This window comes from Colletes gigas, unplaced genomic scaffold, assembly GCF_013123115.1.
Source record: "Colletes gigas isolate AHSC1104 unplaced genomic scaffold, ASM1312311v1 Colletes_gigas_Sc00047, whole genome shotgun sequence".
Lineage (NCBI taxonomy): Eukaryota > Metazoa > Arthropoda > Insecta > Hymenoptera > Colletidae > Colletes > Colletes gigas.
In genome coordinates, this window is record NW_025106676.1 from 923,691 (window position 1) to 947,814 (window position 24,124).

Below are 24,124 nucleotides of genomic sequence, written 5' to 3' on the forward strand. Positions count from 1 at the left end.
GTGCTTTACAAATTTCAAACCAGAGTCAAATAAGTTTTTTTTTATTTCCTACATATACATAAATAAATAGGAAGATAGCTTAATCGTAAAGAATACAAACTATTACTTATAATTCGTTGACCAGCGTTTTTCGAGGGATAAAAGTTTGGTTTTTTATGACGTAACTAAAATTGCGATATTTTATATTGAACAAACATACTCTTGGAGTTTAAAATTCTAATAAAATACGTTACTAATAATAGTTCCCAAATTGATTTTATTTAGCAAACCTCAATACGTTTGCAGTTTTTATCGATCGTCACTTTATTGATTTTCACATTAAAAGTTGAAGAATCAATACAATGTTATTAAATGAAATACTTAAATCGTTTTTTGTGATTACAGATACTGATAGCAGTTGGGGGCTGAGAAAACTAATGAAACTCATTGGAAAATGAAATGGTTAGTTTTAATAAACATTATCGTACTCGTTTTGCAAAACTGTAACAAAATATTTAATACAATTGCAAGAACTTTCACCTTTTTGACAATAGTTTCTTTTTATAGCTTTGAACTTCCACCTGTATGAACTGAGACATAATCACGTGTGAACCTTGGAGTAATAAAGGTTTGTTTCATTTACCTTTTTTAAATAGTAAATATTAATACATTTTAATATATTTCTTTATACGATGATAACTAATAATAATATGAGTTCTCGATGATAGACCCAACGTGTTCTGAACATATTATTTAAAGAATGTGTGCACGTTCGATATTTGCATATAATACTTACAGAAAATTTGTTTGATCCGTAGACGGAGCAATTTCGAGGATAAAGAGAAACCAGTTTTCCCGAAGAGATACATGAAGTTATGCATGCGTGAATATTTGATTTAAAATTAAACGAAAATCATAAATTAGTAATTAATTCACTAACGATGGTTTGACTTTAAATTCTTAAAATTTTAAACAGCCAATTGAATATAAAAATATAAAATCAGATATTCAATTTTGCACTTTTACAATATACTACTGCTATTGGATCTTCTTCATTTAAGGTAAGCAATTTTTTAAATTGTTTCTTATTTAATATAAACTAAATGTTCACATATCTGATTAAACATTTTTTAAATACATAAAATATTTAATGATGATTCTCTTTCGGGGCTGAGTACTTAGTGACGAAGCTTAAAAATTCCAACGTACCTTTAACTGATACACACACAACGATCACTGTTATAACTTTCATTGATGTGTATTCTCTTAGTAAATAGATATAATTCTTCTTTCAGAACTTCAAGAATCAATGCGAAGAGGAGTCACTTTAATTTCAAATTATAATTTCAAGGTGATTGACAAATAAAATTCATTATGATAATATTAACATATTTTACTCTTAACATCAGAATAAACTAAAAGCTGAAATTTAAAAAATAGTTCAATACTTTACACAACTTTTTTATGATGATTTTTCGGCTAGAGTCCTGAATAAAGAGATGACAACTTCTGTTTATATATATGCTGATATTTTGAATTAAATAATACAGAAAGTAACATGAACGGAATTTTATAAAAAAAAAAAATAACATTTTCTTTGTTATAGTGCGTGCTGAATACAGATATCAAATTACACATAATTTAATCTGTGTATACAAATAAGTTTCTTCGTTTATTTTATAATATATTGTTTATAATTGTTCTAGTATATATTTATAATAAAAAATATTACTGCATGCATTAATTAAATTTAATAATAAAGAACAAAAAATTTAAATTTTAATGTGAAACACTGTTAATTAAATTAAATGATACAAAAATTGTTTAATTTTTATTCTTTTTTGAAAAATTTATTTTTCAGTTTCAATGTTATCAACTTGTAATGTTTGTTTATTCAGATCTTATGTTGTGCCCTTATTATGGTATCTGTGCACATACAATTCTTTATAATAATCGCACTATCCTCACGTGCTTCATGTATCTACAATGTTGATATAGAAAATTATGTCGAGCTGTTCATATCAAATCGATCAATGAGTTCTCTTCAAAAATAATTCATAGTTAATAAGTCTCCTTAGTATCCAACAATACGAGACTGACTCAAATTAGTTAAATCTGACTCGAAACTAGCTTGTTTAAATTCGTTTTCATTTTATCAACACTGCGAAATTAGTGCGGACAACATTTTTGCAAATCGCTCCATTTGGAAAGGAAAGTGGAGGGTTTCGCTGTGGGATCTACTAGTGGGCTCGTCAATAAGCAACCTAGTAGGCCTTACGGTAGACACAGAGACATTCGATGATCCGAGGAATGTAAAAATTTAGAATATGCATAACACATGTTTGCGCGCCTAGTAAAATAAATATTCGATAAATCATTTTGAAAGGGTACAATTTTATTGGATCACCTTACTGAAAGTTGCTGTTAACATAAATAACAACGTGCGTTTGACTGATACTGATAAGTCTAGAAAAGAACAAGATAACAGCGCTAATAGAACAACAGGAACTATAATTGAAGTTAGAGATTTAATGACTTTTCTAAATTATGTTTAGAATTATAAGATTTAAGCTGTAGGACAACAAAAATTCATTTAGATTGTCTAGCATTTACTAATTTATTGCTAATAGTATAATTCAAGAATTAAAATTAACAATTTTGTGCATGAAATCGATTACATAACACTATTCGAAATCACTTCGAATTTTGAAACCATTTAAAAACGTTTTTTTTGAGTGACCTACCCCTCGATCCCGTACTATGTTTGACATGGTGAGGCGGAAAGAAGACATAAATAGATAATCATAATTTGTTTTTGGTAATCAGCTAAAAAACAATAAAAATCGAACGAATTTCGTAAATTACCCGTTTGTATTCCTTATGAGATTTGGCCATGTTGTTACTTTGGTTTATAACAAGACTATATCTCTGTCGGATATTAATTATACATATATTTGTTTCTAAACTTCTTGTCTTATCTTAACACACTTTTCTCTGTTCTCTCTATAATTTTTCCTTACATTCGTTCTTTTTCCGTCGCTTCTGTTCGAGCGTCTTCTGTCTTTTTTTTCTTCATAGGTGGCACCACTCATCCACTCTACTCACACACACAGACTGACACAGCCATAGAAACAGAGGGAAGAGAAGCATTATATCTTTAACACCCTCTCTTAATGCTTTTCTTCTCTCAGCAGTCTAACAAAAAAAAATAAAACTTTCCAATAAAACATAATGAACATTTGTACTCTTCTCCCTCTCTGAATCACAGGTTTCAATTAATACTCTAAGGTACATATATGAGTTCTTATCATCACACATTCGTAGTTTCGTACAAGTCTAATCCTAATTCCTTTCGCAGTTTATAATATGTTAGTTTAGGTAAACCTTTGGTAAGAATATCAACCTCCTGATCTTCGCTACAGACATACTTGACTTGAACAACGCCTGCTTTTAAATACTCGCATACAAAATTGTACTTAACATCTATGTGCTTCACACGACGATTTTTCTCTGGGTTTCTAATCAAAGCTATACAGCCTTGATTATCTTCAAGGATGATGAAATTATCAATTTTTGTATTTAAATCCTGAAGTAATTCTGTTTCCTAGTACTCCATGCTACTGTGTTTCCGAATACTTTGATTAGACATCCAGAGACCGATTTTCTATCGGTAGGGTCTCCTCCCCAGTCAGAGTCCACGTAACACTTTAATGGACTTCCCTTGTCTCTTTCTTTCCTATACATCAAACTCAGACTGACAGTTCCTTTCAAATACTTTAATACCCTTTTAAGATAGATCCATACCTCATTATTAGCTTTGTCTTGATATCTGCTGAAATAGTTAATGGCGAAACTTAAATCAGGTCTCGTCCCCAACATCAGGTACATGAAACACCCTATTAGCTCCCGTACCGGTTTACATGACTCTACGTCTTCTCTCTCAAGACACAATTTAACTTTCGGATCTATCGGTGTTGGACATGGTTTTACCTTTTCGGCATTAAACTTTTTCAGCAGTTCCATTGCATACCTTTCCTGACTAATATTTAATGAGCCCTTGTCACGATCGTGCTTTATCTCTAAACCAAGGAAATATTTTAATCTCCCTTTGTCTTTTACTTTAAATTCCTTGGTCAGGTGACTTTTATATTTATGAATACTTTCTAATGTTGGACCCGCTAATATCATATCGTCGACATACAATAGTAAATATATTCCTTCCCTCTCTGTCAATTTTGTATATTGTAGGAGGCAAAAAAGGGCTTCGAGGAAGCGTTGCCGAACGCTGACGGTTAGGAGCAGCGTAAGAACGCGTACAAAATCAGCTGTTAGGACGCATGTGAAAGTCGCTCGCCTATTGTCAACGACCGTAGTCGTAAACATGACCGAAAGGCGAGCGACCGCGAAAAACGAGTGCGAGAGAGAGACCATGTGTGCGAGAGAGAAAACCCACGAAAAGGCCAACAGCCGCAAAAATCGGTGTATCGGCAAGCGTGTGTGAGATTTTGTATATAAATCGAAGCGCTACGAAGAACGAGAGATTATTACGTACAAGCAAGACAGCGAGTGTGAGTAAAATATATGAGTCAGTGAGTGCAAGTAAAGTATATATGTATATATAATAATTTATAACATTAAACTACTGTTACTTATAATTTACCTCTGTTGAATTAATTTAAAAATCCCACAATATAGACAGTAGTCATTCACCGATCTCTTAAACCCTAAATCTTCCAAGAAGTTATTTATCCTCTCATTCCAGCACTTAGAGGCTTGTTTTAGTCCATAGAGAGATCTGTTTAATTTTAGCACATGACCCTTTTTACATTCTACTCCATCAGGTGGATATATATATACATTTTCCTTAAGCTTACCATTTAGAAATGCGGTTCTTACATCTAACTGCTCAAAATAATAATCATATTGGTTTCCCACTGATAGCAAAGTTCTTATAGTGCTCATCCTAGCCACTGGAGAGTATATCTTACTATAATCAAATGTATCTCGTTGAGCAAACCCCCTCGCCACTAATCTAGCTTTATATCGATCTTCTTTAATTTCCTTAAATGGTTTAAACGTAAATACCCACTTTGTATCTAAAACTATACTATCATTAGGCATTCTCACCTGCTTCCACGTGTCATTCTCATTTATTGAAGCTAATTCCCTCTCTATTGCACTTAACCAAAAACCCTTATCATCCCTTTGCTTTATTTCTTCAAAGCTTTCTGGGGTTTTCTCAACGAACGATACCGCATCGAAAGCCATGTACATTTCATAATCATTCAGTTTTTCAGGTAACTTCCTATCTCTTTTCCCCCTTCTACTTATACCTTTAGTCTCACTCTCTGTTATACATTTATCTACATTTTCTATCTGTTGTTCTACAACCTCATCTACATTTCTAGATTCTAATCCTGTTCCTGACTCGATTTCATTCAGCACTTGTATGTAATCTTCTGTTATACTCATTGGTGCTTCCTGCACTACTACGTCCCTAGATATAATTATCTTCCTTTTGCTTAGATCCCACAATCTATACCCGTTTTGAGCATAACCTACAAGAATACATTTATTTGCCTTTGAATCAAACTTCCCTCTCAACTCTTTCGGTACATGAGAGTACGTTACTGATCCAAAGATTCTCAAGTTCTTCACATTTGGTTTATTTCCATACCATACTTCTGCTGGTGTTACATCTGACAAGTTTGCGCTGGGACTTCGGTTAATAATATACGCAGCTGCCCTGACAGCTTCACTCCAAAAGGTTTTACAAATATTCGCATCGTTTATCATTGACCTAGCTTTATCAAGTAGACTCCTATTAAATCGCTCAGCCTTACCGTTTTGCTGAGGTGTATATGGAACAGTGTACTCCATACTTGTTCCATTTTCCATACAGTATCTTTTAAACTCTTCCGAAATGTATTCCCTTCCATTATCACATCTCAGCACGGATATTTTCCTATTAAATTTCGCCTGCGCCATCCTTGAAAACTCTTTAAACTTATCAACTACTTCGCTTTTAAATCTAATTAGATATATGTATACATATAAACCCGGAGTATCCATCAATAAATGTTACAAAGTATTTACAGCCATCGTGCGACTCTGGACTGATTGGGCCACACACATCCGAGTGCACAATCTCTAGTACTCCCTTACTCCTGGTTCTTTGGGAAAAGCTCGATCTCGTCATCCTTCCCTTTATACAAGACTCACAAACCTCAATACTACTTATCTCCACATTTGGCATACCATCGACCATATTCCCCTTAACTAATTTACTTGGGCTTGAGTATCCAATATGACCATATCTTCTGTGCCACAAAATTGCTGCTGCGCTCTCTTTTTCTATACTCAAACACTCATTCTCTGTCAACTCAAAGGTAATATTATATAGGTTGTCTCTATAGCCTACATCGATCAGTCCCTTATCATTCACTAGCCGCACTTGTCCTTTCTCAAATATAGTTTTCACATTAGACATCTCTAACTTCTTTACCGATAATAAGTTTTTCCGCAAATTAGGTACTGTTGAGATATTACAATGTCTATCCTCGACCGTTATAGTTTTCTTATGTATGTGTGTGCTGGAACGTTCTCGTCGATATATCGATCGGGGAACCATGCAGACGGAAAGTCCCCGTTAGGTTTTTGTTTTCCAAATAAGGTTACCGGGCGGCTGCAGCGTGGCACGCGCCGGCAGTCCTTCCAGAGCCTCGAATGTGTAATGATCACGGTCTTTATTTTCTTTATATAATTAAATCAAACCTTTTACCTTTCGGTTCATTTATTTAATATCCTAACCACAACAGGTACATATAAAACATTTTGAATAGTACATTTAAAATACCTTCCATTCACCTGGCTCAGTACATGAATATTCTCTCTACCTATCACCTCCAAATAATTCTCATCTTTTGCAATTGCTATTTTTATAGGTTCTTTTAACATAACTAAGTTTGAAAAACACTCCTTCCTATTCACTAGATGATCGGTGCAGCCTGAATCAATAAAAAATGTAATTTTGTTATAACTTACAGTCTCCTTCCAATCTTTAACATTACTCATAAAACATATGCTGTTATTCTCTTGTTCTTCATTCCCTTGGATCTGTTCGGTGTAGTTTCCCCTTCTTATATTTTGATAACCTCTGAACCTTCCTCTCAGATTCCTTGGATAGTTATGCTGATATCTATTTGCACTGCTCCCCCGATGGCTTGATCCCCTAAACTGACCTCTTGAGTGGCCATTTCTGGTTGTTGTCATTCTTCCATAGTGTTCGTACCTCCTCGGCTCCTCTGCATGCTGTCGCTTGCAGTCTCTCTTGAAGTGTCCTCGTTCTCCGCAGCCATAGCACACACTCTGTCTATTTGATATAAATGCAGTTGATTCTGGTGTCCCCCTTACATTACTTCCGTGTCCTCCAGCCCATTTCTCCGCATCTGCTCTTAGTCTTGATTTGACCATATTGAATGTAAGATCCTCAGTCGGCATATTCTCCAGTACTGTTACAACCGTTTCATATGATTTGGGTAGTGTGAGAAGTAGATTACATATTGCGTCTTCATCATTCACTTCTGCTCCTGCAGCCTTCAACTGTTGCAAAGTGTTTTCAAATTTTAGAATAAATTCATCCAATTCCTCACCCTCATTCAACTTCATTCCCATGAGTTTCCTTTTTAGGAACAACTGCCCTGGCAGACCTTTTTTCTCATACATTTCTCTCAGACTTTGCCACATTCCATATGCAGTCTCCTTATCTCGAATAATATCAATCTGGCTATTATCAATGCATTGAACAATAATTGATTTGCACTTATTGTTTTTCTTTCTCGCCTCTTCCCTTTCCGGGGTCGACGTGTAGTCCCTCTCGTCGAATTCCTTTTTTATCATTTCGACTACCTCTTGTTCGGTGAGAATTATCAGTACTCTGAATTTCCACGTGTGGTAATTATTTCCCACCAACGCACAGTGGTCCCAAATGCCGAAAAGTTGGCCAAAATATGAAGGAGTTCTTCAATTTAGCTAAAAATTTGTAGGTAGGGGTTATCGAGGTCGCTGATTACGAATCAAAAGTCATAATTTAAAAAAACAAAATGGCGGCTCCGATATAGCTCACACATATGCGAAAGAAATGTCGGAATCACCTGAAATTTGATGCATAGTTACTATAGAGGTTGCTGATTACGAATTAAAGGAAAAATTACAAATAAATAATCAATTGCATTTATTAAATGAAATGACTCCAAAACATCGTACGCCAATTACATATACATATACTGCTAAGTTTCAAGCAGAATCATCGGAATCATATTCATTATCAGATATGTCGCTTTCTGTGCTGGATTCTGTTATTAACATTGCCGGTTGAACTAATAAATTTAACGCCTTTGCACAGTGGTCCCAAATCCCGTAAAGTTGGCCAAAAGAGTATCGAATTTTATTACTGATAGTTTATACGTTTAATTACAAAGGGTAGAGGGCCGAGCGCATCTACCTGCATTGGTATGTCAATAGAAAATTGACTTTCGTTTCAGCAATACCTAGCTCGCAAACCCAGCGAAGAAAGACTTCATTAAAAAAACCTGTAACTTAGTTCGTAGTGCATCAATTTCGATTCGGCAAAATGTAAAATACAGCTGAAGGTAAGTAGAATTCACAGATACATTGCAAAGATTAATGCTTACAAAGCACATACAATAATACATACAATACATACAAAATACATATAATAATTTAGTAACGCTTTTTTATAAAAATTCAAGTAAAGAATGACGTCGGAATTTACAATAAATGGAAAAAGTTTATGAGTTAAGTGGAGCTGAGCTAAAAAAACCAATTGGAGTAAATATTTGACACTGCTATGCAACAGAATTAGCAAAGAAATGCTGCCCATGTCTGCCTCTCGAGTTTTAATAAATGTTTAAAAATGTAAATGCTCGTGTTTGTCGTTGATTCCTGTGTGTTCGCCTCTCTCTCTCTGTCTCTCAATTCTTCTCTCCCTTTCACTCGCCATTTTTGTTTCCCTTTTTCATACCTGCTTACAAATTACAAGTCGGGGAGAGGTCAATATGCAGGTATACCTGACACCCAAACACTAATTCCGAAGTACAGTTAAGCAAATAAACGTTCTGTTTACGAATATCCAGCAATAGTTTTTTCATAACTTTTTATGAACATTGAAATAGGCGTCACACAATTACTATAAATATTATTAAAAAAATATAATATATATCGGCCTATGAAATGTAACATTATGAATACAAGATATGTTGATACGTTTGTACGTGCGTGTACATTACGTTGTTGCTGGAAAGATTAAACTGGGGTAAAAAATAATTTAGGATTGTGGCGGCGACAAGCTGGCGCCACGTCTCCGCCATGTGTTTAGTTTTAGTCTAAGGTATGTTTGAATGAATGGATCGGGTTGCGTGCTGTGCGCCAGCGTCGAGAGGATGTTTGGACGATTGGGTCGAGTGTCGCGTAGGGTGAGTGTGTTTGGTTTGATTTCGAGTGAAGGCGAACTGTGAGTGAGAAAGAATGATTTTCGTGAGAATGCGTGAGCGTGCGAACGATGAGTTTGGTAAAGAGTTCAGTCAGGGATTTGGTCGAGAGCGGTCACGCGGGCTACGCGGGTGTACGACCGTCTATCGTGAATAAAGAAAGTCCGGTAATGAATTGTGCTTCACGTTCTTTTTTGTTTCCCGTCACAACCACCTCAGGATGATATATACAGTTAAAGTGGTCATCCCTGAACAGAATTTCGCATTTTGCAGTGACAGATACGTATAGTTGCGTAATCATTTATTATTCTCCTTCCTCTATTATTTCAATTCTTGATTTTCCCTTATATTTTAGGTCTAAGCGAAGAAGAACAGCAGAAATTTGTTCATCTTCAACCGTAGAAGAATTATCCTACGCTACTCAAATGAGCCTCCGTGCTTTAGGGAAAGTGGACGCTGCAGCTGTTATAAAAGAAATAAGGAGTTCGGTTGGAACCGTGATACTGAGCTGACGTGTTTGTCAACACCGAGCGTGCTGTGAACGCGAGTGCCAAGTACAGTGCCAATCAAATCTTATAGGTATTCATGATAGTCTGTGTTACTGTTGATTAGTGAATATTACTAAATTGTTATAAACCAACTTCTTAACCCATTTCTACGCCATTCTCGGTGCAACCTATTCACCGAAATGGCTTCTGACCACGGAAATTTGGTACCCCAAACTGTTAATAATGATTCTAACGCACCACGACGAAGCTACAATAAGGTAGTACAAAGTGATTGCTTCCCCAAAAAAGATCAAGCGATCATAATCGAAGCCAAAGATGGAATTCAACTAAGAGATTACGCTCATGCATTAGGCAGAATTACCAATCCAGCGAATATTAGATTTATGTCAAGAGTATCCAACGGTAGAATTTGTGTCTTTTTGGCGAGTAAGAAAATCGCGGACGACCTCACCGATAAATATAAACACATTAAAGTTAACGGTATCGATGTAACCATAAGGCTGTTAATCAGCAAAGCTCAACGTATAATACTTTCAAACGTTTGCCCAACAATCCCTCACTCAATAATTGAAGGAATACTTGATGAAATTGGAGTAAAAAGAGAATCAGCTGTATCATTCCTAAGAGTTGGCATGGCAGAAGAGGGTTTTACGCACATCCTCAGTTTTCGTCGTCAATTATATGTCCATCCAGATGACACACACAAAATCCCAGACTCAATCAAAATTGAATATGAACAAACCACATACTGGATTTATCCTTCCACAGATACATTAAAATGCTTCATATGTAATAAAGAGGGTCACGTCGCAAAAAACTGCAAAACCGAAAAAAACCAACCCTTGCTATCTGAATCTCCACAAACAAGTGTCTTTATAAAACCTCAAGACCCCAAAATAGCGCCAATAGTATCAAATATTGATAGTACAAACATGGCAAAAGAATCAGAAAACCCTAGGGACAATACGGCAACAGAAACCATGGACATAGATCCATTGATCAGAACCTCAAAACGCACAAGATCCGAAATGACCGACGATTCAAGCCTCACCACAGAAGGAACCAACGATTCAAACCATGCCACAGAAAAATCAATCAGTCTTCAACAAATCCTGGAAACTGAATCGAAATGCAAGCAGCCAAAGAAAAAACCAAATGTTGCAACAAAGAGCGATAAAAGCATAGATGACATGTTGCAACCAGTTAAACACGTACTAGAAGAACCTGGTAAAATGTTAAACTTCTACCAACTTAAAAGCTTTATTGAAAACACACTTGGATCTCCCAACACTAGAGAGATTGCAACAGAATACACAGACGACGTAGAAGCTCTAGCGAATTTTATGAAAGAGATATACCCTTACCTCACAGACCGTTGCATCAAAAACAGATTCACAAGAATCACGAGAAAGCTAGTTAAATCTACCAAGGCTGATCACTCAATGAGCTCTCCTACTCCTTCGGATTGCTCAGATACTCCTCAGTGCTCCGAAGACGAACACACCAATTAAATATCAAACAAAAAAATACCGTTCAATAAGTATAAATGCTAAGGAAGATTATACAATGGAATCTTAATAGTTTCAAAGCACGTTTTGAATTCTTACAAAAATTGCTCCAGGATCATCGGCCATGTGTATTATGCCTGCAGGAAACCAATTTCAAAGCAAATGAAACTATCAGTATTAAAGGTTTTAAAGTAGTCCAAAAAAATAGAAGGAATGCCTTGATCGCGAGCGGCGGAGTAGCAATCTACATGAAACAAAGCCTAAATTACACAGAAATACCGCTAAACACTAATATTGAAGCAATTGCGGTCTCAATCATTCTATATCAAAAAGAAATATGTATATGCAACGTCTATATTCCAAATAACCACCAATTTCAAGAAGCCGAATTAATCAACATTATAAAGCAACTCCCCAAACCTTTCTTATTAATGGGAGATTTCAACAGCCATAATACAATGTGGGGATCTGCAAACACAGACACTAGAGGAAAACTAATTGGAAATATAATACTCAAATCAGATATCATCTTGTTGAATAATTCCGAACCCACTCATTTCAACATGTCAAATGGCTCTTACAGCTCAATAGACCTAACCTTTTGCAGCCCCAACATTTTCAACAGCACTAAATACGAAATTTCAACCGAGTTATATAACAGCGACCACTTTCCCATTATCATTGAACTAATAGACAATAATGCTGATAACCATATAATACAACCTAGATGGAAATTCAAAAAAGCCGACTGGCCGCTATACCGCCACGAAATAAATCAAAACCTTCCATCATTACAAACGCCTGATGCCTCAAACTGTACGGAAATAAACCAAATATTAAAAGAGTTTGAAGAATTAATCATCCATGCTGCCACAAAATCCATACCTAAAACATCAAATAATACAGAGAAAAAAAATATCCCTTGGTGGAATGATGAATGCTGCAATGTAATTAAAGAAAAGAAACATGCCTTCAACGTATACAAAAAACATAAAACCGATTTCAATTTAATAGAGTTCAAGCGGGCAAGGGCCAAAGCAAGAAAAGTCCTTAAACAAGCAAAAAAGAATTCGTGGATAAATTACATCGCATCCTTAACAAAGACCACTCCATGTGAACGAATATGGAATAAACTGAAGAAAATTAATGGCCAGAAAGTAAGTTCCCAAATTACTGCAATCAAGAGTTCTGAAAACTCAATTACCATAGACGCTAAAGAAATTGCCAACCTTCTAGCTACTACTTTTGCAAATAATTCGAGTAATAAAAATTTCGACCCAAACTTTCTCAAAATTAAAGCTAGAGTTGAAGAGAATTCAAGACACGAGCATATCATCTCTCAGACGAGAAACCACCCCCCTTAACATGAAAATTCTGCCTACAGAATTAAAATCGGCGCTAAAATCTGTTAAAAATTCCAGTCCAGGACCCGACAACATTCCAAATATTTTTATACAACAACTACCAAAAGCAGGAATAAATTATTTATTAGATATCTACAACTGCATATGGCTGAATGGTGTCTTCCCTACCAAGTGGCAAGAAGCAATAGTAGTGCCCATTCTAAAACCTGGAAAAAACAAGCTTCGAATCGACAGCTACAGACCTATCGCCCTGACATGTTGCCTATGCAAACTGCTAGAGAAAGTAATCTGCAAAAGACTGCGATGGTATTTGGAGACCAATAACCTACTAGGAAAAAATCAAAATGGGTTTAGACAGTATCGTTCGACGATGGACAACCTTGCAATGTTAGATATAAACATTTGCGAAGCCTTCCTTAGAAAACAACATCTAATAGCAATATGCTTAGACATTGAGAAGGCTTACGACATGCTTTGGAGACACCGAATAATACAACAACTTATAAAGTGGAACATAAGTGGAAGCATGATACAATTTATATACAATTTCCTAAAAAGCAGATCTATATATGTCCGTGTCAACGGCAATTTATCCAAGAAAGTTGAAATCTTAAATGGGGTACCGCAGGGATCTGTACTAAGCGTAATTTTATTCTTGATTGCAATAAACGATATCGCTGAAGTCTTCTCTAAACCAGTTAAATACACCATATTCGCTGACGACTGTACCTTCTTTATAACCGGGAAAAGTCTAAGCACCAGTCAGCAAATCCTTCAAGACAATTTAGATAGACTCCAAAAATACGCCCTACAAACTGGATTTAAATTCTCAAAAAACAAAACCACCGTTACAGTTTTTTCAAAACAAAGAACAACACAAAACCACCAACTACAGCTACACTTAGGCCAGCACCAACTCTTGATAACAAGCACTCCAAAAATCCTCGGTCTAATTTTTGATAACAAATACACTTGGACGCCATTCCTTAAAAAGCTCAAAGAAAAATGTGTCAAGAGATTAAATATATTGAAGGTCATCGCTTCGAAAAACTGGGGGGCTGAATTCCAAATTCTAATTAATACATATAAGGCCTTAGTTCTGTCTAAACTAGATTATGGATCAATCGTCTACGATTCTGCAAAACCACGCGTTCTAAAATTATTAGCACCTATACATAATGCCGGAGCTAGAATAGTCACTGGAGCTTTCCGAACGAGTCCGGTAAATGCAATTCTATGTGAAGCTGGTCTAATACCACTGGAAACTCGAAGAAAACAACTGAGCTTATCGTATGCAGCAACCAGATTATCAACGCCTTCAAATCCTATCTACGAGAAATTAACTAACATCGCCCATTTCAATGAATTTAAGGAAAAACCCAAACTTCCGGAACCGTTAAATAGTAGAGTCAAAACATACTGGCAAGAACTAAATATGGATACACCAAAAATCATATCAAGAATACAGTATCAAATTCCACCATGGACGATAGATCCTCCTTCCATACTCGATAAAATTCTGAAAGCAGGCAAACAAATTAACCCAAACGTTCTCAAAAGTCTATATACTGAATTATCGAATGAATACCCGTACCATACGCAAATTTTCACTGATGCTTCAAAATCAGGACAGGGGACTGGATGTGCGGTATGCACTCCCGAACATGAGATCCTATTCAGGCTCCCGGAAACATTCACAATATTCACTAGTGAAGCGTTAGCTGTTCTACAAGCCTTGAAGTACATAGAAGAAACAACACACAATAAATCCATCATTCTAACTGATTCTAAAAGCGTCCTACTCGCCCTACAAAATTTGGAAACAAACAACACTGTAATCCAAAACATTATTGAATTAAATGAAACACTTAAGCGAGACAAAAGAGAAGTGTTATATTCCTGGATCCCCTCCCATATTGGTATTGAAGGTAATGAAAAGGCTGATACAGCAGCAAAACTGGCTAGCTCCAGTACAGCTATAACGAAATGTGAACAGGCAACTCATCAAGACATCCAAAAGCATTGCACCAAGGCGCAAACGGAAGTGTGGAATGAAGAATGGAGAAATAGCAGACCAACTAAGCTACATAAAGTTCGAAATAATATACATGACTTCAATCCGGCGCTACTACTAAATAGAAAAGACCAAGTGAAAATAACCCGACTAAGAATAGGACACTCGAACTGGACACACTCATACCTTATCACAAAAACCGAACCAAATTCCTGCGACACCTGTAACGTACGAAATAGTATTGAACACATCTTGACAATCTGCCCTAAATACAATATGAAGAGGATCCAACACAAGTTACAAAACTCACTAACGATCTTACGAGAAACAGATTCCTGCAGAAAAGTTTTAAACTTCTTAAAAGACATCAATGTATACCAATTGCTCTAAATATGATTAGCCCCACTAAGTAACCCAACTGTGGTCACTAATAACCTAAAAGGTGCATGTGACCTAAAACGCTCAATAAAAGAAATAACTTTAGGAAATCAAATGAAAAGTTCTAAATACAGAAGATGTGTATCATTCATTGAGGAAACGACTCTTTCAAGCGATTCAGCTCTATCACTTCTCATTGAACAAAAATTGTCAAAGAGACAATATCAAGGACTGCGATCTCTAATTAAAGAAAATAACTGCAAGTTGTATCCACCATACAAAGCTGTGTTACAAGCTAAGAAGTAGTATCCAGATAGAAGTAGTATTGCAATAACAGAATGTTCTGCCGAAATGAAATTGCAGGCTTTATTTGACCACACCGCAAAACGAATTTTGCACACGCAGAATGATATAATTAAGAATTTGCCCTCTACGGCAGTTAAACAGATGAGCCTGATTTGCAAATGGGGTTGTGTTGGAATTTCTGGATAAAGCATTTATAAACAAAAATTTCATGCTGATGATGAACCAGATGCGAACATCTTCGTTACGTCATTGGTGCCATTACAACTTATATCTGTTCATCCAGAGACAAAGGTGGAGATTATTGTTTGGAAAAATGCGAGATTTTCATCTCGACAATTTTGTAGGCCATTAATTTACAAGAAAGTACAGAGAACACCGTGTTACAAGTTGAAAATATCAAACAGCAAGAAGAAAAGCTTGTTCCTTTCGACACACTTATAGATGGAAAGGAAATTTCAATAACGCCGACACTTGCCTTTACAAAGGCAGATGGCAAAGATTGCAATGCTGTTACCGCTACTTCATCAGCTCAGCGTTGTTTTGTATGTAGAGCAACATGAAAACAATTTAATGAAATAGATAAAATGTTACAAATGGAAATTGATGAGGAAAATTTATGTTTTGGGCTATCCACATTACACGCATGGATTTGCAGTTTGGAATGCCTCTTACATTTATCATAGAAGTTAGAAATTAAAAAGTGGCAAGTTAGCTTCGAAGAAGAAAAGAAGGATTTTGAAACCAGAAAAAAAATAATCCAAAAGGAATTTCGTTTACAATTGGGACTTCTTGTTGGCCAACCAAAAGTTGAGTTTGGAAGCTCCAATGATGGCAACACACTCCGGCGTTTTTTTGAAAATTCATCGACGAGTGCAAGGTGTCGGCCAAAAATTTAATTCAACGGTTTCACGTATTATTGCAGGTAATATCACGTGGACATGAAATTAACGTTGAGAAGTTTAAAAAATATGCCATACAAATAGCAAGAAAATTTGTTGAATTATATCCATGGTATTGTATGCCTATTTTAATTGACAAAATTTTAATCCATGGACCAGCCATCATAGCTTCTACATTATTACACATCGGACAGTTATCTGAGGACGCCCAAGAAACATTAAACAAATACATAAAACGTTTTCGTGAAGACTTTTCACGAAAAATGTCGAGAATGAAAACTGTGGAAGATGTGTTCTTTCGGCTGTTAATTGCATCCGATCCATATATCTCCAGCTTAAGAAAATTGCCACAAATCCACTTACAAATAAAACAAAACTATTAAAAAGTATCATCTGAACTTGATGACACATCAGTGTCATCATCGGTACTTTCTTCAGAGGTAATTGGTAGAAGTAATAGCTGCAGAGCGTCCGGCGTGAATTTCTTGCATTTTTTTTTTATTCTTTTTTTAAATTTGATATATATGGATCTGATGATAGTAAGAGCCGCAAGAATACATCTTCCATTGTTTTTGTACGAGAACATTTTCGTGGAAAATCTCTCCGAAAGCTTTTAATATATTTGTGGCTGTGTTCTTGTGCTTCTTCAGACATTTGTCCAATCGGTAACAATGCGTAACTTATTATTTCTGGGCCGTGTATTAAAATTTTGTGCACCGAAGTTGGCATGTAATACCACGGATATAGTTCGACGAATCTTGTTGCCACTTCAACAGCGTACTTTTTAAATTCGACCAAATTTACATCGTGGCCACTTGAAATTGCTTGCAGTATTGCGAAAAAACTTTTAATTAAATCTTCATCAACTCCAGTTATTGATGCCGATATTTGGTAGTTTTCAAAGAAACGGCGAGCCGTATTACCATCATTGGTGCTACCAAATCCAGGTTTCGGACGGTCTACTAATAGCCCCAGTTGTAGTTGAAAACCTCGTTGAATAATTTCTTTACGGTCTTTCACTATCTGTTTTTCTTCGGTGCTGCGAGCTTGCCACTTCTTTGTTGGTAGCTTGTATGATAAGTGCAGACAACATTCAAAAAAGCGTATCCATGCATGTAGCGTTGACAATCCAAAGCGAAGATAACATTCATTAATTTCTTGTTGCAGCATTTTATTAACATCATTGAATTGTTTTGCTGTTGCTCCGCACAAATAGCAGCGTTGAGTGGACAAGGTGGATGAGATCGCGTTGCATACCTTACGATCAATCATGGTTAACGCAAGTTTATACGAAATTGAAATTTCTTTCCCATCTATTATCGTATCGAAGGGAACAAGTTTTTTTATTTGTTCTTCAATATATTTTGTTTCGTTTATATTTACTTCCGTGCTTTCTTGAGTAAACTGAATCTTGATGGGCCTACAAAATCGAGGGGATGATGGCTTTGCATTCTTCCATACAATGGTTTTATCTCCAGATGTAAGTTGTAGTGGCACAAGTGATGTCAGAAAAATATCTGAATCGGATTTTCCATCAACAGTAAATATTTGTTTGTACATACTTTGACTGGAACTTCCATCACATCCCCACTTGCAAATCAAAGTCATTTGTCGTACCTTTGATGGGGTCAAAATTTTAATAATGTCATTCTGAATTAACAAAATCCGTTGAATTGAATGATCCAATAAAGCTTGCAGTTTTACCTCTGCACTATATTCTGTAATTGTAATATCCACTGCGGACGGATAACATTTTCTTTTGGCTTCTAATACCATGTTGTATGGCGGATATAAATTGCAATTATTTTCCTTACTTGTAGTCCGCAATCCTAGATATTGCCTCTTAGATAATTTATTTTCAATTATCAGTGACAGAGCAGCATCACCGGACAGTGTTGTTTCAACAACTTTCTCCACAGATCTTCTGTAAACTGTAGCTCTTGATGTATTCGGTGAAGTTATATCTTTTATAACTTTCGAAGCGTCTACTTCTCCTGCACTTCGAAGACTCATCTGTATAGCGTAAGACAATTGTTCGGGAGAAAAGTTTCTTCGAATTTCCTCGGTTTTTCTTCGTTTAGACCTTTCACTTAAGCCGTCGAATTGTGAAAAAGGTCGACCAGGTCTCTTTTCAGATGATTCTGTAATTGCGGCTGGTATGCGGATCGCTAGTGAAACACTGAGCCATTCTGTGTTTTTCTCCAAAAAAAATTTCTCGCATCTACTTGATTTGATCCATTTCTTCTTCATGATAGAAAATAGTTTGGCAAAGAAAGAAATTCTTTCCTTTTCGATTATTTTGATCATGTGTAACGTTTTCTGACTTAGCTGCTCCTCTAAACATTGAAGAATATCCCTCGTTGGGTGATTTAAATGGCCTTTTACCATGAAATAAATTTCTTTTCTGGTCAAAATTATTTCACTATTGGAAGATGCTGTAAATAAATAAAATTACAATATATTATACATAATTATACATAAATTACAATATATTTAAAACACACTGTTCAAGAATTAAAGCAAAAGCTTTAAGATTATTCATTGTAGGCTATTTTTTGCTTGCTCTCTATTGGTTTGCTATATAGGGTGTTCGGCCATCCCTGGTCAAAAATTTTAATGGGAGATTCTAGAGGCCAAAATAAGACGAAAATCAAGAATACTAATTTGTTGATTGAGGTTTCGTTAAAAAGTTATAGAAACATTTCCGGCCACACAGTATATTTTCGGTAAAGAATTTTTTTCACGAAAACACGTCGGATTTCGGAGGTATGTGTATTCACCAAAAGTGATTATAATTGAGCCCCGCAACCAAAAATAATTTTTTCAGAATGATTTGAAATTCTTTAATTTAATTTTTTAATAACTTTTTAATGAAGCCTCAGTGAAGAAATTGATACTCTTGATTTTCGTCTTATTTTGGCCTCTAGAATCTCCCATTAAAATTTTTCCCAGGGGTGGCCGAATACCCTGTATAAGTAAAAAATCTAAATGAAAACAAAAGGAAGAGAAAACGAAAGGCAATACCGCACAAATGTTTTATGTCTGTCATAAAGTCAGGCAGGTATAAGGCACAATTTACAGCTTACAGCAGTGCCTTCATATTATTTGATTCTTAGTGCTTTTACATGGCAAATGCGAAAAAATGTTTTAGTTTGGAATTCTCAAATTTTATTAACTATTTTCGAAATAAATAATTTTTCATGTAAATAGTTTAATGCAGATTTATAGTCAATAATGAAGTAGATCAACTGGTTCATTGAAAAATATACAATATTTAATAATGAAAAATTATTTATGCATTAATTTAAAAATTTATTAAATCTAATAATAAGTCCACCCAAAATTATACATTATTTATTTTAAAAAATTTGTTGTATCTGCCACAGTTTCCAAGAAAAAACCGCGTGATTTAGTAACTCGGTCACCCTCCATTATAAAATAGGGTGGTACGACGTTACTTGCAAAAACTTGCAGTGGGATCTTGAAGGATGAGCAACTTTTTGCCTACTTGTTTGCGATGCATGCATGAAATTTTACATTTTATTTTCAGTAATGAATGTACCGGTTTAAAAAATTAATGGATAACAATTTTTAATATGTTAGTACTCAGAAATGTTCTACTTACTTCCAGGAACAGCATCCATTTTGCAGAATTGAAATTGATGTCTTCTAAAAAAACTTATGCACTTTTCACTCTGTGGTACGAATTGACGCTTACGCTCTCGACAAATGACTGACTTACGAAGCCGAAGTTTGGATCGCAATTGCCATCCAGGTATAAAAATATGACTCATTTCATTTTCCCTACCCTAAAGAGACATCCTTAAACTGCCGATTCCAACAGGTAAAACCTCCATACCGTAAAATTATTTTTTGGGGTTTTGGCCACGATTTCACGATTTGGGACCACTGTGCAACGGATCAATATTAAAATAATTTTTAATGTTCACAGCCATTTCCCCGGCTTGAAAGAAACTTTCCACCCGTCTTTTACTTTTGCGTCGCCACGCGGTTAACCTCAATTTCCATCCACTCAAATCGGGCAGACTGGGCCCATAACCTGTTGTTACTTTGGTTTATAGCAAGACTATATCTCTGTCAGATATTAATTATACATATATTTGTTTCTAAACTTCTTGTCTTATCTTAACACACTTTTCTCTGTTCTCTCTATAATTTTTCCTTACATTCGTTCTTTTTCCGTCGCTTCTGTTCGAGCGTCTTCTGTCTTTTTTTCTTCATAGGTGACACCACTCATCCACTCTACTCACACACACAGACTGACACAGACATAGAAACAGAGGGAAGAGAAGCATTATGTATATCTTTAACAGGCCATTTTAGAGTCTGGTATCGTTTTGCGAATTGATGTCTGGTAGTTAGTTCGCAAGTTATACTTTTTCGTGGCCTAAGTTTCTTCCCAAAGAGAGCTTTAACACGCTGTTTTGTAACTTTAATTTTAAACAACACATTAAAATGAAATCTTATTTTCAGTAGTAGGGAAAGGAAGGAATAAAAATAAGACACGTGTTACTGAACATAAGTTTGCTAAACATTTAAACATATTTATAGAGATTTTAGTTCTTAAAATATTCTAAGCTAAATACATTTTTGAATCTTTCAAAAATGAATGAACAATTTTCTCTCATAGGAATCTTATGGAACAATTCTAAATTCGTAGCCATAAGCTCGGTGTTACCCATGAAGAACTTTTTTGCTGCGAGCGAAAACAAAGTTCCGAAATCAGGTAAGTTTAGATTATACATATTAATCAAAATAAACAATTAAAGTAAATCGAAGGAGGCCATCACTATTATTTCTAAATACTTTTGTTGAAATCGAAGCTGTACAATAAATTTTCATAATCGATTTTCTGGGAAACAAAGCCTTGAATGAAAAAATTTATTTTTTATTTTTGATTTGTTTTTCCATGTAAAATCATCCCCTTCTCGGTTGTACCATCAGTACTGGAATAACCCGAATAAATATAATTAAAAACGTTTGGTGACATTTATCTTAGCAAGTGTAGTACACTCAGTGTACATAAATTACCAATTCACGCCTCAAGAATTGAAACAGAATGGAAAGCTATGCTATCGCATTTCGCTCTGTGAGCTTACAAAAGTACAATGATAATAAATTATTAAATAATTAATCGTTTGTCTTAAATCTTTATACATATATACAGCCACAGTTTTCACTTAGGTCACCTTTGACTACATTTAATAATATTATTCGAGATACAAGATTTAACCTTTCCTTCGGGAGTACGAAGCCATGATCACCCCCCGCCCGCCCGCCTCTCTCAATAATTCGTAACGACAACGGCTGATGTGCGGGGAGGGTAGTCATTCGTTCCCTGGAAATAAGCGTGGTAAGACGCCGTTGATAGTTCCGCTTCTAATGAGTTACGTACTTTTTACTTGTTGTTATCTAAATGTTTTAAAGCGTTATTAGCACTGTCCCTGACTCTCTATCGGTGCCGTTATTGGATATTAGTACATATGTTTCTATTATAAATTCAGTCAGGATTGCGAAAAAAGTTGAATCAGTTTCACGTCTTCCCTTTCGTGTCTAATCGGTATCGATTATCATATCTCAAAACGAAATTAAAGTCTCATAGAACATATTTCGTGTTTAATTATCATTTAATTACAATATAGGTACATTTATTTTAATGCATTCGATCGACATTTGTGTTTTATTTCTGTTACAGACTTTGAGTGGAATTCGAATGAAAATAACGCTACCGGCACGCAATCGATGTCCTGATCCCGCGAAATTTCGAATCAGCCGAATTGGAAATCGAATATTTTCTATGAAAAATACAAAATTAGAAAAAAAAAGAAAAAAAATATATAAGTATCATCGTGTTTTATTCTATATACGTTTAGAAGAACAGATAATAATTCTTTTTTTATTTCTTTACAGACTCTTTGGATCTCATCCTCCACGAATCGAGAAGAACCATAATAACTCTGCTGATGACTTCCACAGTCTTTCTCTGGAAAACTGCATCATTATTGATGGTACTACATACCTCATCATGCTCGAGGATGGGCGAGCTGCATGCAACGTTTGCGTGAGTAGTAATTTACATTGTTTTATTTGTTTAATTCAGACTGTAGTACTCTTATAGTCCACGTTTTTAATACGATAAATAAATGATCGCCCAAGAGTAGTTAAAACATTTAAATTAATAATTTAATGAACTTATTTCAATTTATCTTAAATTTTCAAAGTAAATTATTATATCGTGAAGTTTTGATTAAAGTCTTTTTTCTTAAATAATTACATTTTAATCAGAACAATTTTTCTTTAATAATAACGTTTTCGTCATAGGGTTGTGCGAGTTCTTTTATAATACGTGCCCGTTATTTTCGGGCGCGCATTATAAAAGAAGTCGGAAGAAAGATTCTAATAAAAGAGTCATTACAATATATTTTATCAAATTTAATAAAGCTTGGTACATTGATAAAAAATGAAAACAAATGTTATTAGTTTAATATATATTTCCTTTTTTCTAATAATGTAGATAGTAACTTTTATTTATTCGTTTCAATAATATAAAACAATATAAAGGCCTCTCTAATTATTTTTATAATTATCTATTCGTTTAGCAAAGTTTCTTGCTTTTATGATGTAATACATTTCATGGAATTGCTATATTTTCTATACGCATCAGTGTAATGATTTTACGGTCGAAACTATAATAAAAGAAATCAGAGTTAATTACGTTTGAGTATAAATCGCGATTAAATGTAGATTATGAACATATAGTTGAATTTTGGAAATTCTCTAGATATGTGAATTTGTATTAATCACGAAGCATTTATACATCAATATACGTTTGTGTATATGTACACTGTTATGTAATAGTTTCTTAGCTACATAGTCCTTAATTAAGTCGAATATTTCAAAATAACATTTATCAATTATTTTAACAAAGATAATTTTGCACAGTATCATTTTACGTTTACATTTAGAATATTTTTATTTCAGATAAGTTTACTAAGTAAACAGAGAATATAGGGAATTTGTATACAAGTATATTGTATACAAATGCATCCACGTATTACGAAACTAGGCTATATAAAATAATAAAACATTCAAATGCCATAAGTATCATGAATAATTCGGGCTAATTGTAAAATATATATTGATTTTATTACGATAAAATTATATGTGAACGATATATAAATGAACAATAAAAGAATGTATTAAATCACGTCTTCAAGGTGATTGGGAAACATAATACATCTACCACTTTGTTTCGATTCCATTAGAATGTTTAAATGTTTGCATTAATTCAATATACGAGATATTTTTAAATGATGGGACTTTCACGTGAAGGGAAATTGAAAAATTATACCATTTTGTGCACTGGGACTTGTTTGTTCAGATACATATAAACGTTTCAAATTTACAGGCATGTAGACTTTAATACGGTTTTATACTAATTTCAACAATTCTTCGTACATTGAAACCGCATATTTTTTGTACCTTGTAATTGTAAACATATTCATTGTATAATCACATTCTAAGTAATCGTAGTAGAAATCATTTTCAATTACAGTACGTAGTTTTAGTGTGCAAAGAATGATTAAAAGTATGTGTTTTTTTGGCGTAAATTTAAACCACTTATACCTCGGTAACAA

At 34.7% G+C, this 24,124-nt stretch overlaps 2 protein-coding genes and 1 long non-coding RNA gene across 3 annotated transcripts; 2 read left to right on the forward strand and 1 right to left on the reverse strand.

Annotated features, from left to right (window-relative positions):
• Positions 1 to 24: 24 nt before the first annotated feature.
• LOC122403242 lies at positions 25 to 1,588 on the forward strand. Its single transcript, XR_006259599.1, has 4 exons — positions 25 to 441; positions 547 to 607; positions 798 to 1,040; positions 1,275 to 1,588. It is a non-coding gene; the product is annotated as an uncharacterized LOC122403242 (long non-coding RNA).
• Positions 1,589 to 12,870: 11,282 nt separating this feature from the next.
• Positions 12,871 to 16,849, forward strand: LOC122403220. Its single transcript, XM_043406592.1, has 3 exons — positions 12,871 to 15,018; positions 15,912 to 16,109; positions 16,490 to 16,849. The coding sequence occupies exons 1-3, from the start codon at positions 12,871 to 12,873 to the stop codon at positions 16,847 to 16,849; spliced, it is 2,706 nt and encodes a 901-aa protein (XP_043262527.1).
• A 108-nt stretch (positions 16,850 to 16,957) lies between these two features.
• LOC122403240 lies at positions 16,958 to 20,607 on the reverse strand. Its single transcript, XM_043406630.1, has 2 exons — positions 20,092 to 20,607; positions 16,958 to 18,901 (listed from the first exon to the last, which is right to left on the reverse strand). The coding sequence occupies exons 1-2, from the start codon at positions 20,258 to 20,260 to the stop codon at positions 16,965 to 16,967; spliced, it is 2,106 nt and encodes a 701-aa protein (XP_043262565.1). The 5' UTR covers positions 20,261 to 20,607; the 3' UTR covers positions 16,958 to 16,964.
• Positions 20,608 to 24,124: the final 3,517 nt, after the last annotated feature.